Here is a 19,688-nt window from a genome sequence, read left to right as displayed (position 1 = left end):
GCGTTTCAGAGCAGACTTGAACTGCATTGCGGTTACTGCAGGGTAACACACAGGACCTGATTTAGTACTTTAGAACACCTCTGCTCGTTCAGACTGCTGGGAGAACGTAAGTACATACACTGCTGGGCTGGGCAAAAAGGAGGATGTGCATTAGGTGTGAAGGAAAACCAACAGAAAAGGAACATGGGCCCTGCAATGAGCATGGTGAGAAGTCTCCTGTCATTAAGAATGGGTTACCCTGTGGTGAGGAACGTCCTTGGAACAACAGCAGCCCTGTGGAGAAGGACTTGGGGGTGTTGGTTGATGAGAAACTGAACATGAGCCGGCTTCAGTGTGTGCTTGAGCCCAGAACCCCCCCATGTGCTGGGCTGCACCCCCAGAGTGTGAGCAGCAGCTCAGGGAGGGGATCCTGCCCCTCTGCTGTGCTCTGGGGAGACCTCCCCTGCAGTCCTGATCCAGCTCTGGGGCAGCAGCACAAGAGGGACGTGGAGCTGTTGGAGCGAGGCCAGAGGAGGCCATGGAGATGCTGTGAGGGCTGGAGCAGCTCTGCTCTGGAGCCAGGCTGAGAGAGCTGGGCTGGGGCAGCCTGGAGAAGAGAAGGCTCCTGAAGGGGAGACCTGAGAGCAGCTCCAGTGCCTGAAGGGGCTGCAGGAAAGCTGGAGAGGGGCTTGGGACAAGGGCCTGTAGGGACAGGCCAAGGGGAATGGCTTGAACCTGCCCGAGGGGAGACTGAGCTGAGCTCTTAGGCAGAAGCTCTTCCCTGTGAGGGTGCTGAGGCGCTGGCACAGGGTGCCCAGAGAAGCTGTGGCTGCCCCATCCCTGGCAGTGTTCAAGGCCAGGTTGGACACAGGGGCTTGGAGCAAGCTGCTCCAGTGGAAGGGGTCCCTGCCCGTGGCAGGGGTTGGAGCTGGAGGAGCTTTAAGGTCCCTTCTGACCCAAACTGCTCTGTGGTTCTATAACTCCTTCACAAACAAGGCAGTGGCCAGCCAGGCACTTCACTGTGCTCAACAGGCCCCTCAAAACACTGATAAGAACCACGCTGCCCTAGGAAAGGTTTCTGTTTATTCCTGACCATGTTCAGAAATTAAACATTGTACAAAATGTGACATTTTTTAAAAATAACAAAAGCCCCTGTTACATCCTTTAGTGAGTGATGATACTCACGGAGCAGAGCAAGAGTGGAAACGTGACAAAGGAAAAGGCTCTGGAAAACCAAACCAGCAATCACCAGTCTGTATCCACATACACCTTGGCTGGCACACAGAAACCCCACAAGCAGCACCCACACTTGAGTCCATATGAGGATAAACTGCATATTAGTATTACTGGCAAACACAACGGAGAAGGGGTGACTTGCATTCTACCAACACCAATGTGTAACCAAAAACAAGCTGGCAACAGCACTCAATAAACCAGACCATTCCTACAACATCCAGGGGAATAACCACTATTCCCTTCCTGCTATTCACTTAATCCCTCCCCTTGTTCCTACAGCCAGAACTTGGCTGCAGATTGAGGAGTGTGTGCTGTGAAACCTGGCCCCAACACACACTATGTGCCTCAAGCAGCTATTTGTAGGTAATTCTGCCTCTCTGCTACCACACTTCAGTGAGTAAAATACTCCACTTACAGAATACTTCACTTACAGCCATCTGTAAGGAAACTGAACCCAGTATTATAACTTCGATAGAGAATCAGGTGAAATATTTCCACTGATCAGATCTCCACAAGCATTTTATGTAACAAATCCATAGTGGTCTTTAAATAAATCCAGTTTGTTTGTGGTTAATTTCTATATACATTATAAATACATACACACACACACAGTTAAAACCCTGACATGGTAGAGTCTTGTGTCTGCTGTAAGATGCCAGAAAGATGGTTTTGGGAACCAAAAATCTTCTGTGATCCACGATAAGCAACTCACGCGAGTTTGGAGATGTCTTCATACAGGATGTCTTCAACCCGGCGGCCTTTTAAAGGGCCCTGAGAACAAGGCAGAAGAAATAGGATCAAAATAGACTTTTCTGTTTCAGAGCTCTGTCCAAAAGCCATCTATAGCTCCATGATGGAGGCTGTACAGGGGATGTGCAGTAAACTGCATCCCAAAACGTGCAGGTCTGGGATTTGCACACAACAAAGTACTTTCTGTTCCATTATTTTCAAGCTGACCATAAAATGTGACAGGGCCTCAAACACTGTCACAGGAATCTTTTCACTTTCAGGACACTGTTTGTGTTAAAGGCCTTGCAATTCTGGGGCAAATACAAGCAGCTGATTGAGTTATGGATTCTATGGATTCTATGATTGAGTTATGGATTTCTAAGTAGTAAAAGACGTAATTTTGAATACAAAAATCCTGGTCACCCTATAGTCAGTATTTGCTGTTTCCAGGGGTAGTTTCACCCATTTTTAATGTATAGGCTCAGAGTTCATTCAGGAAAGGGAAATATTAACACCTACAGACATCAGAGCTAGACAGAAACTACCCTTGCCTTCAAAAACCAACATTAGCATGGTCCTTAGCTCCAGCCAAAGCTCCTTCTGTGACTTTCCAGTCTCTTCTCAAGCAAATGCTCCAGACTCCAACAGCAGCTGAATTTCTGCTGAATGGGATCCTAACAAGGTCTCTCTACTACAAGCTTTTTGTATGAAACTTGACTTTAAACCAATAACCTCTCTGCTGTATCAGTCATAGAATCCCAGACTGGTTTGGGTTGGAAGGGACCCTAAAGCTCCTCCAGTTCCAGCCCCCTGCCACAGGCAGGGACACCTTCCACTTGAGCAGCTTGCTCCAAGCCCCTGTGTCCAACCTGGCCTTGAATTTAAAGAGTTTCAAGCTTGGCTTTGCAGAGAACAAAACAGCAGCCACACAGCCATGACGCCAATGGGGAATTTTAGCCCAGAGAAAAGCAATACATAAAATAAACCCCAAACCCAGAAAACCCCAACCATAATTGTTAACCATGAGCAAGACTCCAAATAAGCACATAAAGCCCCACGTTCAGTCTGGAAAAGGCAGAAGTCACCTCCTTGCATGTCTCACATTTTTCCCTTCCCACAAAACAGTTCAACAGTCCTGTTCAAAATAAACATAAAAGAGACTGGCAGAGTATTTTCTAAGTTCCAAACTTGCTAAATTCATCATTCTGGCATCATTTTTAAAGGCAAAGAGCACAGCTTTAGTCTGCAAAGCGGGATTATGTGGCTGTTTTCTTACTGGTGGGGGACAGGTTGGGGGTGACCACAGCATAAACCCCACCTGTAAGACAGGACTAATGATAACCACAGTTCTTTGGGAAACCTTTCCAAAGGTATAGATGAAAAGTGCTCTACACAAACAAGATCCTGCAGTGTTTGATACTTACAGAGTCAATGACTATTGTAGCTGAAAACCTCTTCTCATTGATAGATTCCAAGATGCCTTCGTTTCCCCTGTAGCCACCATTTAAGACCATCACTTTCTTGCCTGAAATGAGAAACAGGAAAAGAGTTGCACAACAGTGTGCACAACTTCTTTGGATAGAGCTGTGTTCAACTCTACTGATAGCTGAGGGAGAGATGGTTTCTCCCAGAAGCTCCAACAAGCAGCACCCTAAGCTTTGTCTTAGAGCCTGCCCATTTCCAAAGCACACCTTGATTTACTGCTCCATTCTACACTGGGCAGAAGCCACTGAAAGTACAGCAGGCCCGTGTCCCATTCCTTGGGCTAAGAGCTCACTGTTGCCTTTTTGCCTTCTGCTTCACCCAGGGAGCTCCATCAGGGCATCAATCCTAGTGCAAGGGTGGGCAGAGCTCCCCTACAGGTACCACTATGTTAAAGAACACTCACTTTGACACCATCGGCCAGCTTTTCACCAGCTGCACACATGCAGAATGCAGCAGGTCTGCTGAAGGATCTGCGAATCCCCAAATCCTATGTCCTGTTTCCCCATATGCTGACAGTGTTCTGCTTACTGCTACCTGGACTGTTCCCCGAAATACTGCTCAGGTGCTGTACACAAATGTTAGTGTGTACCAGGCAAAGCAATGCCAGTGAACCAAAGAGGAGATCAGGTAAGCTTTGCCAAGCACCCACAGCTATTTGAGGCATGATTCTGGAAGGATGATACAGGCTGAATATGACCCAAGGGCTCTGTAGGGCTCCCAGGGATGCTTCCTGGCAGCTGAAGAGAGATGCTTTCATCTCATCAAATGAGCTCATTCCTAAAACACTTCTGTCTTCTCAGAAGATCATCTAACTCTTAGAGATGGGCCTGTGAAGACTCAAAGCAGAAGCACTGTAATAATTCCCTAGAAAGTAACCAGAGGATATATAATCATAGAATAGTTAGGGTTGGAAAGGACCTTAAGATCACCAAGTTCCAATCCCCCTGCCATGGGCAGGGACACCTCACACTAAACCATCTCACCCAAGGCTCTGTCCAACCTGGCCTTGAACACCACCAGGGATGAAGCATTCAAAGCCTCCCTGGGCAACCCATTCCAGTGCCTCACCACCCTCACAGGAAAGAATTTCTTCCTTATATCCAATCTAAACTTCCCCTGTTTCAGTTTTAACCTGTTACCCCTTGTCCTGTCCCTACAGTCCCTAATGAAGAGTCCCTCCCCAGCATCCCTATAGGCCCCTTTCAGACACTGGAAGCTGCTCTGAGGTCTCCACGCAGCTTCTCTTCTCCAGGCTGAACAGCCTCAACTTCCTCAGCCTGTCTTCATACGGGAGCTGCTCCAGCCCCTGATCATCCTTGTGGCCTCCTCTGGACTTGTTCCAACAGCTCCATGTCCTTTTCATGTTGAGGACACCAGAACTGTACACAATACTCTAAGTGAGGTAAATGATCAAAGTAGCTTATGAAATGTTGTACCAAGAGCCAGGTGGCTCTTCACAGAATTACAGTTTGGGTTGGAAGGGACCTTTAAAGCTCATCAAGTTCCAACCCTTGCGTGGTCTAGTGGACACCTTCCATTAGAGCAGGTTGCTTCAAGCCCCATTCAACCTGGCCTTGAATACTGCCAGGAATGGGGCAGCCACAGCTTCTCTGGGCACCCTGTGCCAGTGTTTCACCACTCTCATAGTCAAGATTTCATCCTTATATCTAGGCCTAAATCTCCCCTCTGGCAGGTTAAAGCCATTCCCCTTGTCCTGTCCCCACAAGCCCTTGTCCATAGCCCATCTCCAGGTTTCTTATTGGCCACTTTAGGCACTGGGAGCTGCTCTAATGTCTCTCTGGAGCCTTCTCTTCTCCAGGCTGAACCAGCCCAGCTCTCTCAGCCTGGCTCCAGAGTAAAGGTTACAGCCCTTTCAAGTGGATGAATTACAGTTTAAAAGAATGGAAACAGAAGTTTTGCAGTGACATCTAAGCTGAAAACTGAACATAACACTGTACCTGGTGCTGGTATGACAGTTTCTAGGTGTGTCTGATCAAGCTTCAGTTTGTCTCCAGAATCAATCATCTTCACAACTGCTGTATATTTGTCAATCACTTCCTGTTGTGAAAGGCAGAGGCAAATCAGAAAAAGAAGTCCCCAAACCAACAGGACTCTACATTTATGTTTCAATATTAACAAACTCAGGACCAGGAGTCTGCACTTCAATGTTTTCACAAGCAGCAAGGACTTGTGAGCTCTCCTGAGGGCATCCAGCTTTCATGAATCACTGACTGGCCTCACTCTGAAGTTAAGGCTACATTAAAAGGGCTCCTCTAGAACAGCAGTGAACTGTTCTAATTGACCACTATTTAGGTACCTTCTTTTCTAAAGGTTTTACCAGCCTTAAGGTCAGCTCTCTTGTCTGTTCTCTCAAAGATGGGGTCTAAATTAGGGGCTTCTTTTCCCCCTCAGAGGCTAAACTGGCTGGAGGCCACACAGTGACAAGTAGGATACTGACTCTCAGTGAGGCAAAATGTTACTGAACATCTTGGTCCTTAGCACAAACCATGTTCCATTTCTCATATTCAGATATTCAGCTGTGATTTTGAGCTCTGTACACTCCTGTTCATTCAAAACACATCTGGGTGTTGTCTTTGGTTGTCTTGCCAGAGGCTGTTGAGCCTTGGACTACCTGGTACAACACCATTTCACTAGCGGTGGCTGAAGAAAGCACTTCTGAACTACAGGGCAAGGCTCAGCCTCCAGATTTTGTATGCAAATGAAATCTTGTTCAAAGGCAGCTTAAATGCCAGGGCAAACCTGGCTAGTCTCAGCTTAAAATGCAATTGCACTGCTCTTGGTCATATCACATTGGCAAAGAGACTGCTCTCCAAGATGGGTGCGTTAATAGGACAAACTATGCAGGACAAAACAGTGCTTGAGAAAGGATAACTGAGTAAATGACATTCAACCAATTCAGAGCTTCAGTCCCTGCCCAGGTTAAGTCCTGATAGAGGTAAGGATGTGAGCCCACCCTTTCAGTGGTGACTTGAGGCTGAACAACTTGCATAATGCAACAAGACTTTAGATCAGATACCAGAAAAGCCAAACCAACGCCACATGCTTTCAATTTACCTTAACAACTGCCTTCTTCCTGTGATACTTCTCTCCAAGCTTTTTTGTTACAATTTTTACAACGATTTCCTGGAAGAGTTGAAAGGCAGAAAAATAAATAATGCCAGAACACACAAAAACGTACACACTCTCAACTAATGGCACATTAAGGTCGCTCTGACTCCAACCACAGACTGCACAGCACAGGAAGCAATGACAGTAAAGACTCTGCTTTCAGGAACAGATCTTTATGCTCAAATTATTGCCTCAAAGTAGCATCTCAAGACTTTTCTATTTCATAACTACAGGTACACTTGAATTCAGGCTATAACATGACAGTTACTGTAACAGTGGGTCAAGGACAGGACTTCTTGATCTAGATGCCCAGTCAATAAGTAGAAGCTGAGATGAGGTCTCTCAAAAGGCTGATGTGACTTCTGCACCTCTGTGCAAGTCAACTCTCAGGTAGAAAGAAGAGGGCTGTGAGTAATATCATGATTTAAACATGATCTTTAGAGACTCACAGTACCAACTCTTTAATCAGAGAATGCCACCCCATCTGAGATCAGGCATACAATGCTTCAGACTGCAGATTGTGCTCAACCAGGAGACATACTGTAATACTGCACATTTGTCAGCTTGGAAAATAAGAGTTAATTCAGTTTGGAATCCACCTTTGGATCTTTACACAAATCAAGAGGTTTTAGAGATGCAGAAGTGGTTCTATTTGGTACAATAATAATTTTAAGGCACTTACAGGCTGTAACCAGTAGTCTCTCCGAGCTGTTCTTTTCTTCTCCTCTTCAAGCTACAGAACAATAAATATTCACCATTTACTTTCACTGCAGCTTTCCCATGCTTTGAAAAGCTGAACCAATTCTCCAGGCCCACATCAAGTGGAGAATAAAAAACCCCAACAAACTAAATAAGGGTAAGTCACAAGTCAGTGTGTGCTTGCTGCATAAAAATCAACCTGATGAGATCCAGGAATCCACGATAAAATGATGGAGATTTATATCTGGGGTTTGTCAAGTGTTTCTAGATATTTTCTTCCAAAATCTGTATTCCTTTACTTCCAACATCTCAGTCATCTGGGGAATAGGCACAGATGAGCAGCAGAAAGCAGTTTTAGTGAGGAAGTGAAATCATTTTGCCTGATAAGATACAACAGTCTGAATTCCTCCTGAACTGAAGGTCTGAGGGCACTTCAAAGGTACAGTGGACATTGCCATAGGCACAGGGTTACAAAGACACAGATCCTGCATGCTTATTACCTCCATAATCTCATCCAGTGCAGATTTCTTCTTTTTCTCTTTGGACTGACCAGAGCTATGAGCTGATTCTTTCCTTTTAACTGCCCCTTCCACCATCTTCAGTGCATTCGGTCCAAGGCCACTGTTGGAACAGTAAGATGGTGTTTTCACAGCAGATCTTACATTGCTTCCTCTACCAAGATGCATCTGAAGAAGTGGTTGTGCAAAAAGGCCTGCTGATCTATTTAACTTCAGTTGTGCAAGTCACCTTCCAGACCCTGCATGCCTCCTTCTCTAGGACTGCATTTGACAGCTAGAAATTATCTCCTTGAGATGTACGCTCTGTGTCCACTGATGTCTGCTGCTAGCAGTCCAGCAGCATGAAAACCTACTGATCCACCGGTGCAAAAGCAAAGAGTTGGTCGGGAACTTGAGCTCAATGGAGAAGGCAAAATCAGGTCTGCAAATAAGGTTTTCAAATTTGAAAGGATAAACCTGTGGCTTTGGAAAAGCCACCTGGACAAAGCAACTCTCAAACATGGTAGACATCTAGAACTCCTTCCATACAGATACTTAACCTATCCAGCAACGGGAGAGAACGCACGGGAACCTGTAGAAAAGGACTCCACACCCAGCAAATAAACACCACCTTCACCATCAAGTTCAATAGGCAAACAGCCTGTAAGTTATGGAAGAAAAGAGCCATCAGCACAAAAAGGTCCATATCAGGGATCAGGGAACATCTGGGTGAAGTAAGAACTGCCTGAAGGCAGCCTGAGTTGAGCTATTTTTATAAAAGACATTTGAATGCAGATAAAAAAAACGTAGGTGTTCTCTCACCAAGAAAGATGGAGGCTGCTCAGTTTGACAGGAAGGTAATAGTTAACATGGCCTTACAACAAAGAGCATGTTCTGCTTGTGGTGAGCATGTTGGATGTATTAGCAAAGGGAAGACATGTAATGGGAATAAAGATACAGAAATGGCAGCAGAAGCAAGATAGAGGGAAAAATTGTATTTCAGAGGAAGTCTGGATAATCTCCACAAAAGAGTTCTAAAAGAAATAGCACATTAAATCAAAACTCCAATAGCAAGTACTTAAAATAACATCTCATCAAGGGTGACATATGATTAAAACACAACTGCTGTGCCTATATTTAAGAAGCAAATGCATCTTGCTGTGAGGTTACTAAGAGATTCTTGGGTGCTAAAGCTAAACCAAATCTTATTTAATATATTCATTAAGGACCCTGGGACAAAGAGGGTGAGACCACCAACACTCTTGGGACATGTTACTGATATGGAGGACAGGAAAAAAGAACTGGACACCAGAAGGGACTGGTTTACCTTGAAAAGCATGCTTTAAACCCCACAAAATCCAACAGCACATTATGCAAGCTCATATGCTTTGGAAAAGTTTACTCTGATTCCCTTCTATCTACTGGGAGCTGTTTAAGAGCAAAAAAGGCAGCAAGGGGTCTGGCTACCATCACAGATGACAGCTACCAGTGTGAACCAGTCATGAAAGAGTAAAGTGCAATCCCAGGAAGCACCAAGACAGACAAGCGTTAGTGTCCTGTATAAGACATTTCATTCGCAGCATACAGGAATTCAATCAGCTCCCTTGTTCAAGATTAGCTGAAACTGGAACAAGCACAAGGGATGTTCAGTGGATCAGGGGAATGGGGAGGTAAGGGCAGCACCATCCAGGCCTCTTTACACAGCACAGTGAAGGTGCAGAGGCTAAAACTGTTCTCAAATGTGTTGCCTGAGAAAGCAAACAAAGGGAGAAAAATAACTATTTATGTTAAAAACCCCACACCAACATGAGAGCAACTGGTAGAAACTGGCCAGACCACATACATCTACCTGGGAAATTACAGGCAAGGTCCTAACCATTAAAGCAAATCACATTTTGAAGGATCTTGCCCTGGGATTATACAGCTGGGGAGATCCTAACTGCATACAGTGGAACATCATCAATATATGGACAGGACTGTACACTGGTACACTTGCAGCACTGCAGACAGAAGTCTGTGACCTTGATAGTAGCTTTTTGCTCATTCCTTAACTAGGAATCTCAATCTTACTTGTCCACTGAGTTAAGTAGGGATTTGAGGATATAAATTCTTGAGGGGAAAAAATGTAAGCCCAGGACTCCCCATTTGCTCAAGGGCAGTCAGCATTGGAAGCTGTGCCCACAGCAGCATCGGTGACTTCTATCTTCATGTCAGACACACGGATGTTTATGGGGAGGCACCTGCACTCTCAATCCTCTTCTCAGGAGGCTCCAACTTCACTTCTGTACCCAACTACCAGTATCCCCATGCCCTCAACACTCCCCCATCCGCTACCTACCATCTCCTGGTGCTATTTCTGCACCCTGCCCAAGAAATACAAGTGCCAGGTTTCTGTAGCTTGTGCTGGGAGCTGGGAAGTCAGGAATTCCTTCTGTACACTGTGCTGGAGTACTGGCCACCAGGTTGCACTCAGCTGATCCTCAGTAACAGTCAACAGCTGCAGAACAACCTTTAGAATGACACTGGGAAGTAGTTTCCATACATGACTCTGAAGTGATGCCTGCATCACCAGTGACACACTGACCAGTCACTTTACTAAAGTACATATCCTGATTTTGCTTCCATGTTACCATTATGAAGTTTACAGTCAAGTATATCTCATATGCTATGAAAAAATTAAGACTACTTGATATATGATTTCACTTTCAGCCAAATTTTAGCAAGCACCTTAAGTATTCCTCACCAAAACTATTCAAGCGAGTGTCTGACTTAAGTTTCAGATTCATCTTAAGCACAAATCAATGCTTAGGGATAATTTGTAAGTTTTCCTCAAAGCCTGAAATCTGTATCTAGTATTGCAAAGAACTACTTTATTGTCTCATTTTCTCTGTGGCGTATCTCCCATCAGATGCCTTATCTAAGAGCTGAGCTTGTGGGGAGAGGAAAGCTTTCTTTTTACCCGCAATACATTTAATTGCAGTATTGCCTCACATGAAAAGATGTACTGCTCATTAAATAGCTTCACAGACTGCTGTAAGTCAGTATTGTTTGTATTATTGATCCCTTTTGTCCTGCATTGTTTGTGGTTATATGAAGGCAATTAAATTCATGAGCTGTAGAAAGATTTACATCAGGGAGATTCAGCTTCTTAAGTGATGATCAGAAAGAATATTGACTCCAATTAGACAAGGCAATCAGCCCTCTTAGGAACCAAAATTAACAAGTCATGAATACCCATTCATAAAAGGCAGCTGGGACTAGATGGCATTCACTTCAAGCGCTTTGACTGGATCCCTTATACACCCTTTCACATAACAGTGTTTTCAATAACTACCTAATACTTCACAGGCATCTGCCGTGAACCACAGTGAATTCAAGAAAGCTCCTCATAGCACACGTTTAAGATATACCCACTTACCCATTTTAAATACAAAAGAAACCATGAAGTCACCTTGTACCCCTCCTGAATAACATGACAGGATGAGAGATTAAATTCCAAGTATTTCAGGACAAGAAACCCCTTCCTGCCCATACAAATATCATTGTCATGTAAGTGCTTTGCAACACAGGGTTGCCCTTAAATACTTTTCTCACCTTGTTTTAGAAGATGCAGCTATTGAAGTACTTGCTCCTTTGTTTAAATTAAATGCAACTACAAAATAAAAAGAAATTACTCTATTTCTATCTTTAAAAATAACTGCATTGAAGGATGTTACAGTTATAAAAATCTGCAAATGGAAAAGATGAGCAATTTGAAAACATTTAGCCATTTTAGTTCAGCTTTCAAAATAAATTACTTTACACTTTAGAAGAGAGAATACTCTGTATTTCCATATTCCAGTGCTCTTTAGAACAGATCTCAAGCTACTTTATGAGCAGGCTCCAGTGCTCATCTTGTTTTAATCACAAGATCAGCTTCAGTAGCTTCTAGAAAATGGCATAGCTCAAAACCTGCTTACCTTTTTCTTCATCGTTTTCTCTGTTCAGTTCAGTATAGACTGGCTTCTCCTGCCAAAATAAACCACAAAACACATTTCAAGAGTCAAGCAGAAAGCTGAGCTGGGGTATCATTTAGTGGTGATGATTGATTAACTCAGTTTTACATACTGTGAGATTATGACAAGTACGTGCAATATTCAACCTGTCTTGATTCACAGGAGATTATAAACTGGAACATTATCTCATCACAGGTTCCTGTGCAAACTTCTCTGATTAACACTCTCTGCAAAGAAGCTATCTAAGCTTGCTGGATTCCAGCATGAAAGTGGCCTTACTGCAGCAGTTTGCCCCATTGGAATCAGCATGATCAGAACGGTTCCTGGACAGACTGAGAACTCCAAGAAGGAAACTCTGGAATCTTTCCAAATTTTTAGCACTGAAGGCTCAGACCATTTAAATTTCAATTAGTTTGAAATTAAGAAAAAGATAATTGTTTACAACAGCATTTAAATGTACCTATCAATAGACAGGATCAAATGGGAGGTTCCAGCTCCAGGCAACAACTTGTATGGAAGTCGTGGAATGACACCCAATAGATCCCAAATACCACATCAGCACTATCAAAGGGAAACTTTTCACTATGTGGACTCGATTATTCCAGATCTCCCTGGTTATTTCTCTCAGTCTCCCCACTGTACAGGGTACTTGTTATTTGCAGCCCTAAAAGCTGTGAAATACCATAAATGAATACATAACACACTGGTTACTGTATTGTTTACTCTCCCTTCTTAAATACAAGAGTGACTTTTAAATCCCTAATCACTGGAAGAGCAGTAGTTATTATTCCTTTAATACTAAAGCAAGCCAGGTCCAGTTTTCCTCCAGAGCAGGTTATAATCCAAGATTACTGTAGAGCAGAAAATTCAGAACGTAACCGAATGGATGTGCTGATTCAAATATGCAAGAAGATGGTCTAAATCAAAGTCCAAAATGGCCAGGATCAGACACTAGGGCCACAGGATAGAATTCTAACAGATTTCAAAATCACATCAAATCTAAAAGGACCTGAAACTTCTGCTTCCTTTTATTTCTGAAACTGTGATTCCAGAGGACCTTGCTGTTCATCAGCTGTAAAAACCACCAGCAAGTTGGTTAGTCAAAGAAATACACTAAGGTGCAATTTTAACAGAAACAAGTTAGTCAAGGCTGCTATCAGAAGGAGAAAAATATTCCTTGTGGCTTAGGAAAGAACAGCAATGCAGCCAAATATGCCCACTGCTCCTCATCTTGAACTGGTGATGACTTTGTAACCTAAAGCTTACTCACCACCTTCTAACTGACTGCAAAGGAAGTACGAATGCCAGGATCCCAGGAGCATAAATCACCATTAAATTAACCAAGAGGAGTTTTCAGCTGAAGGTTGACAGACACACAATTTTACTCACCACTTCTTTCCCCTCCAAACCTCTTCTAACTTGCTGTTCAATGAATTTTGCAGTTTTTTCTTCATCATCAAGGTCCTGTTTCTTCTTCCTCTCTTGCTCTTGTTGCCTGCGAATAGTCTCTGGGTCCCTGTCAATATACTGGATATACCAGCCTTTTGGAGTCTCATCCACCTTGCAAAGACCTAAAAGTCAACGTAAGATAAAGTAAGATTAATACTAACAAAAGCAAGCAAGAGACAAAGAAAGAATCAAGATCATTTTCACAGCTGATGCTCATTACAACAATGCAGATACTTCACCAAAGACAATGCACCCCTTACTGACCTGATGAAACTGACTGACAGCCCACACCAAAGGGTGGTGGTGAGTAGCTCCGGTGATCTGCCCCTAGTGGGGTCCCCCATGGGTTAATGTCACCATAAATGACCTGGACGATGGGATCAAATGAACCTGACAAAGTTTGCAGATGGTACCAAAGTGAATGGTGAAGTGGACACTTTGGAAGGGAGATCACCCGCTGTAGGAAGACCTTGGTAGGCTGAAAGAATGCTCTAACAAGAACTTTATGAAGTTCAACAGGACAGATGTAAGGTCTTGCACCTGGGAAAACACTATCCAGGAATGCAGCACAGGCTGGGATCTGCCCAGCTGAAGAGCAGCTCTGTGGAAAGGGACCTGGGGTCCTGGGGGACACAAGCTCAATATGAGTGAACAGTCCACTGCTGTGGCAAAGAAAGCCAGCAGGATGCTGGGAGCATCAACAAGGGCATCACCAGCAGAGATAAAGATGTCATTGTTCCACTCTACTCAGTGCCTATCAGGCCACACATGGAATACTTGTGCAGTTTTGCTCCCCACTGTGCAAAAAAGCTGTGACCAGGCTGGAGAGGGTCCAGGAAAGGGCCAAAGAGATGATGCAATAATCTCCCCAGGAAAGTAGTGTATTCCCCAGCACTGGACACTTTAAAGATTCAGCTGGACAGGGTGCTGGGACATCTAGTCTAGGTCATGCTTTGCCTAGAAAGGTCAGACCAGATGATCCCTGAGGGCCCTTCCAGCCTGGGATTCCAGCCCTTCAGCTAGCCAGTTCTATTTGGAAACAGGCCAGAGCACAGAGTGGATGGAGTGTTTTTCAATACTTCCTCATTGAAGAAAATGTTTCCTTCCCACTGTTTTAACAAGGAAGAAAACAGAAATCTAACATATATAAACAATACACACTAATAGCATCATACTAAAGGAAACATTACTAGGCTTCGTTATTGTTACTAACTCAGGCTTGAGTGACTTTCCAAACACTGTATGACTCATGAATGTATCCTGTAGGACAGAGGCAATCAGTGCCAAAGTAAACTTGCTGTCATACCACAGTGCCATTTAATATCTCTTCCTCCCACTGAACACAAAACTGCAGATCTCAAGCTTTAACCCTTTCATTAAGGCAGGTATGAAAATGACTGTTGGTCCTCTTCACCTTAAACATGGAGGGATTCTGTAAGTCATAAGAAATGTTCTATGATAGTTGTTAATTTTAAATGGCAACTGTTGGAAGTTGATTTAGGATGGAGCAATTCCCTACAGTAAATATAGACAATAGATGAAATGAGAAAGGTTCAAGACTGATGCATTTATCACAGACTGCTGGCATTTTACATAAGCAAATTCTTAATGGTTAGCACAGAAATGTGTTTGGATATCTATATATAAATATATATATGCATATATACAGGAAAGGAAGGGAAGAAAGGAAAAGGAAATAGAAGAATTAACCTAAACATTTACTGATCAATTATCAGCAAATTGCTCACTCCCCAAGTAAGCAACTGCACTTACCTTCCCTCCCCAGCCACTTAGTGAAATCAGTCAGAGTCTCCCACTGTGTGGCATTCATGTGGATGTGTTCTCTATGGCTGATATATTCATTGTACACAATATTATTGTGGACTCTCTTTGTTCCTGAAATACAGAATTATTGTTATTATTGTTGCTGTGGTGGTTGTTATTAAATCTAAGTGTGGGATTTAGGATAAAGCAATAAAGCAACCAAAACTCTTGCACTGAACCAATAAAAGACATTAGAAAACGATCAAGTAAGCAAACAGGACAATATTTACCAAATCTCCTCCTGAGCAGCTCGAGGAAATCATTTCGGAATTCCCTTTAGGGATAAAAAGAAAGTATTTTAGTAAAAGTTTAACAATTACAAAGCATTTTTCTATTGTCATTCCCAAATAAAGATCTGCAGTATAAACATGAGCATTCTTTCGAACTGAGCATGATGAAGCTCAGCCACTCACTTCCCTTTTTCAGCAAAGCAGCATTAAATGCAGTGTGTATGCACAAAGAAACACAACGTGGTACGTGCACATACAAGTTAAATCTTCAAAAGGGTAAAAGCCTTTCAAAGGGATAAAATGGAAGGAAGGAAATCTAAACACTTCCCGCTAATTGCTGGTGTTTCATTACCAGTTCTCTCCCCAGGCTGACTGACACAAAACACAAAGGGCAGCAGTGGCAGATGAGGCAGGTTGATCACTCATCCTGCTGCTCATTCAAGGGCTTGAGAATAAAGCCTCATTTCAGACTCGTGCTGAAGACAGCTCCAGTCAACCCAGCTGTCCTGTTGGTCACCTGGACAAAGGACTGGGGGAAACTGGGATGTCAGTCACACTACTCACTTGTTATCTCTCTGTAATGGCTCTTTTAGCTCTTTGTAACTCATGCTGGGGCAGTCACCTTGCTGGGACAGAAGGGTGACATCAAAATAAAGTGTCTTCAGTGGGACATGCCCGGGCCTTAGCAGTGTGGCTGTGCAGATCTGATACAGCAATGAAGATCTGGGTACGGATATACAGCAGACTTACTCAGAAAAGTAATCCATGAACTGCTGAGGATTTTCAGAAGCCAGCAGCAACTGCCTCTGGTGGGACTCAGACATGCAGTGACATTTGAAGCCATTCTATAAAATAAAAATAAAGACTTTGCCCAGTTTTGTCTCTATTTGCAATACTCACACACAGCTGACCAGTACTTAAAATAAAGCTTTGCAAGCAAAATTCCTTGGAGGCTACACAGAGAAAAGAGCCTATGATGGGGTGGGTGTTCCTCCTGACCAGGCAAGCCAGAACCAAACTCCTCCCAAGCCCAAGAGACTCCAGACAAGAATGAGAGGACATTCCAGCAGTTCTCCTCATCTCTTGTGGAATGGAATAGACCACTGCACCTTCGAGGTCCACCTGGGACCCATTCAGGCACTTGTGCAAGAGCACTCCATATGTTTGTTGGCTTCCTACCTGACCAACACTACCACCAAATGTGTGCAAGTAGAGGATGGTGTCCTGGGACCACTCAAGGGCCTGTGGCAGTCTGACCACCTCTGGCAAAGGGTTGAAGTCATCAGAGCTCACCAAAAACCACCCAGACATAGGACTTTGGCTGCATCCTTTTTTTGTCTGATTTAATGTTCTTTCATTATAATATGATTAAATCCACAGCAAATTTCATTCCATGGGAGCCCTGCCCCATCTTACAAAAAGATCTGGTCATAGAACAGTGAAGCTTTTTGGCTCATAGTCACTGGGAAGAGAACAGAATCCGAGGTTCTTCAGTGAAAAGAAGAGGGGACAAAAACAGCTGGAGAACAATACAATTATGCACAAGATGCTTTATTTCTCTAAGTCTCATCCCAGAGGCTATTCACTAAAAGCACAGTTACCTAAAGTGGAGGTACTTTTGGAGCACAACTCTGGTGGAAATCAGGAAGGACACTCACATCCCATAGGCATCTGGGTCCAAGTAAACAGACAAGCAAAAACATGAGGGGGAAGCTTCAGAGGAAAAGCAACTCTTTACAACAGAAGAAAGAGAGAAGATGGAAAAGAGAAAGATGGAAGACCTGAATGGAGTCATCTGTACAAAAAAGACATGGTCCTGTTGGCACAGGTCCGAAGGAGCTGATTAGAGAGCTGGAGCAGTTCTGCTCTGGAGGCAGGCTGAGAGCTGGACTCACTCAGTGTCCTGGGTTCAGCAGTAGCAGTCATTTTTCTCCTCCTTGGTAGCTGGTGTAGTGCAGTGTTTTGACTTTCAGCTCGGGAACAGAGCTGATAACAAGGATGTTTTGGTTTGGCCAAGGACTTTGTGAGCCTCATGCTCTGCCAGGGAGGAGGGGAAGCCAGGAGGAAGCAGAGACAGGACACCTGACCCAGACTGACCAAAGAGGTATTCCATACCACAGCACGTCATGCCCAGGAGGTAACTGGGAGTTAGCCGGAAGGGCTGGGAGACTGCAGGGTTGGAGGAGGTATCGGTCAGAGCTTGGTCGGGCTTGGGGGGCTAGTTATCGGTCGGCTGGTGGTGAGATGATGTATCCTCTTCCCTTGTTATTTCCTTTATCATTGTTATCATTGGTGGTAGCAGTAGTGATCTGTGTTATACCTTAGTTACTAAACTGTTCTTATCTCAACCCGTGGGAGTTGCATTCTTTTCGATTCTCCTCTCCGTCCCTCCGAGAGCAGGGGGAGGGCAAGAAAAGGGGGGGAAGTGAGCGAACAAATTACCTGACTGGGTTTAAACCACGACACTCAGCGTGGAGAAGAGAAGGCTCAGGGAGACCTTATTGTGGCCTTTCAGTACTTGAAGGAGCCTAGAAGAATGCTGGAGAGGGGCTTTTTATAAGAGTAATGAGTTTAAACTGAAAAAAGGTAGATTTATATTAGATAAAAGGCAGAAGCTCTTCCCTGCGAGGGTGCTGAGGCGCTGGCACAGGGTGCCCAGAGAAGCTGTGGCTGCCCCATCCCTGGCAGTGTTCAAGGCCAGGTTGGACACAGGGGCTTGGAGCAAGCTGCTCCAGTGGAAGGGGTCCCTGCCCATGGCAGGGGTTGGAACTGGATGAGCTTTAAGGTCCCTTCCGATGCAAACCATTCTATGAAGAACCCTCATAGTGCTTCAGATGTCCATTCCCTTGGGCATGTCACTGCACTCACCCTGTCCCCAAGGTAGATCACAGCTACCCTCAACTCCCCTCTAAGGCAGATGGAAGCCACTTAACTCTTAACCCTATCAACCTCTCAATGCGTGTATGATGAAATCACCCCTCCAAGAAGTTTAGGGCCACCCTTTGCTCCCCCCCAACCCTGGGCTGATCAATCTGCAAGGGACTGAATCATAGAATAGTTAGGATTGGAAAGGACCTTAAGATCACCCAGTTCCAATCCCCCTGCCATGGGCAGGGACACCTCACACTAAACCATGGCACCCAAGGCTCTGTCCTCTGGCCTTGAACACCACCAGGGATGGAGCATTCACAACCTCCCTGGGCAACCCATTCCAGTGCCTCACCACCCTCACAGGAAAGAATTTCTTCCTTATATCCAATCTAAACTTCCCCTGTTTCAGTTTGAACCCGTTACCCCTTGTCCTGTCACTACAGTCCCTAATGAACAGTCCCTCCCCAGCATCCCTATAGCCCCCCTTCAGATACTGGAAGCTGCTCTGAGGTCTCCACGCAGCTTCTCTTCCCCAGGCTGAACAGCCCCAACTTTCTCAGCCTGTCTTCATACAGGAGGTGCTCCAGCCCCTGATCGTCCTCGTGGCCTCCTCTGGACTTGTTCCAACAGTTCCATGTCCTGAATGTCCCTAAATGTGGGCCAGGGTCAACACACTTTCTCCAAAGTGGATGAGGGTTTCTCCCATGGAAGATCTGGGATCCAACCGGACCAATCCACCTACAACCAGCAATTAGAAACCCTCCAGCTTCCACCAACCTGCCCCCAAGGGGACCATGATCCATACAAAAGGCACTGGGGACCCCCAGAAGAGAATAAGGACCCTCTCCAGTGCTCCCCTAAAGAGAGTCAGGCCTCCCCATGCTCCAGCAATGAAACCAGGATGTTCCCTCCAAGTCTCACACCGCACAGATGGAATCAGAGCCCCCGCAAGGCAACCGCGGACACGTCCATGAGGAAGCTGAGCCAGCCTGTATCCCCCTGGCGAGGGAACTGGGAAACGCACAAAGCGGCGATGAGCTCCCATACCCCCTAAGGCAATCGCATCCCCTACAAAAGAATTAGGGACCCTTACAAGGGCGATCCCAGCCCCCCCGTGCCACCCTCAACAGCACTAGGGACACTTACATGGCAGTTGGTAGCCCCCGCAAGGGGTCTGAGAACCCCAGCCGAAGAGATCCGAGCCGCTGTTTATCTGCGGGACACCCACCCCCCACAAAGATCCCCTACAAGCGGGTCAAAGCCCCCATTTCCCCCCGCACAGAGCCGCCAGACCCCGTGAAGAACCGGGGCCCGCCGCTCTCCGCCACCACAGGCCCAGCTGCCGCCACCACCGGGGCGGGCTCACCTCATCGCGGCACTGCTTCTGGCACATCTGGCAGTACCAACGCAGCTTCTGCAGCCCCTTGGACTTGATGCGGTTGGCGATGGCCTTGGGGCTGAGGAAATCCGACTTCCCCATGGCGGAAACCGACACAACCCCTGGGGCGGCACCGGCCCGGTACCGGCCCCGCCGGAAGCGGCGGCCCCGGAAGCACTTACCGCCC

The 19,688-nt window shown here is 45.2% G+C and overlaps 1 protein-coding gene across 3 annotated transcripts; it reads right to left on the bottom strand.

Annotated features, from left to right (window-relative positions):
* Positions 1 to 1,045: 1,045 nt before the first annotated feature.
* On the bottom strand, positions 1,046 to 19,669 carry KIN (Kin17 DNA and RNA binding protein). 3 transcript variants are annotated; one of them, XM_062609330.1, is made up of 13 exons: positions 19,490 to 19,669; positions 16,003 to 16,097; positions 15,253 to 15,296; positions 14,972 to 15,094; positions 13,139 to 13,320; positions 11,714 to 11,762; positions 11,349 to 11,406; positions 7,758 to 7,878; positions 7,241 to 7,291; positions 6,505 to 6,573; positions 5,388 to 5,487; positions 3,369 to 3,469; positions 1,046 to 1,986 (listed from the first exon to the last, which is right to left on the bottom strand). In XM_062609330.1, exons 1-13 carry the CDS (start codon positions 19,601 to 19,603, stop codon positions 1,924 to 1,926), a joined length of 1,170 nt encoding a protein of 389 aa, XP_062465314.1. In that variant the 5' UTR covers positions 19,604 to 19,669; the 3' UTR covers positions 1,046 to 1,923. The 3 variants fall into 3 exon arrangements, with proteins under 3 accessions (XP_062465314.1, XP_062465313.1, XP_062465315.1); XM_062609329.1 differs by having other exon boundaries at positions 7,758 to 7,881; positions 19,490 to 19,667; XM_062609331.1 differs by lacking the exon at positions 16,003 to 16,097 and having other exon boundaries at positions 7,758 to 7,881; positions 19,490 to 19,602.
* Between the last annotated feature and the right edge of the window lie 19 nt (positions 19,670 to 19,688).

The sequence above is a fragment of the Pezoporus occidentalis genome, unplaced genomic scaffold (genome assembly GCF_034315485.1).
Source record: "Pezoporus occidentalis ecotype Australia unplaced genomic scaffold, CSIRO_AGI_Poc_V1 ctg136, whole genome shotgun sequence".
Lineage (NCBI taxonomy): Eukaryota > Metazoa > Chordata > Aves > Psittaciformes > Psittacidae > Pezoporus > Pezoporus occidentalis.
The sequence above is the reverse complement of the archived record's forward strand: the minus strand, read 5'-3'. Positions and strand labels throughout refer to the sequence as shown.

Excerpts from the sequence above, each read along its gene's own strand:
- KIN (XM_062609329.1), bottom strand. The coding sequence starts at position 19,603 with ATGGGGAAGTCGGATTTCCTCAGCCCCAAGGCCATCGCCAACCGCATC. Across the intron at positions 11,763-13,138 it reads GTTTGGAGGGGAAAGAAGTG|GAGAAGCCAGTCTATACTGA; the intron begins GTGAGTAAAATT and ends TTATTTTGGCAG. Across the intron at positions 11,407-11,713 it reads AGAAAACGATGAAGAAAAAG|TTGCATTTAATTTAAACAAA; the intron begins GTAAGCAGGTTT and ends TTTATTTTGTAG.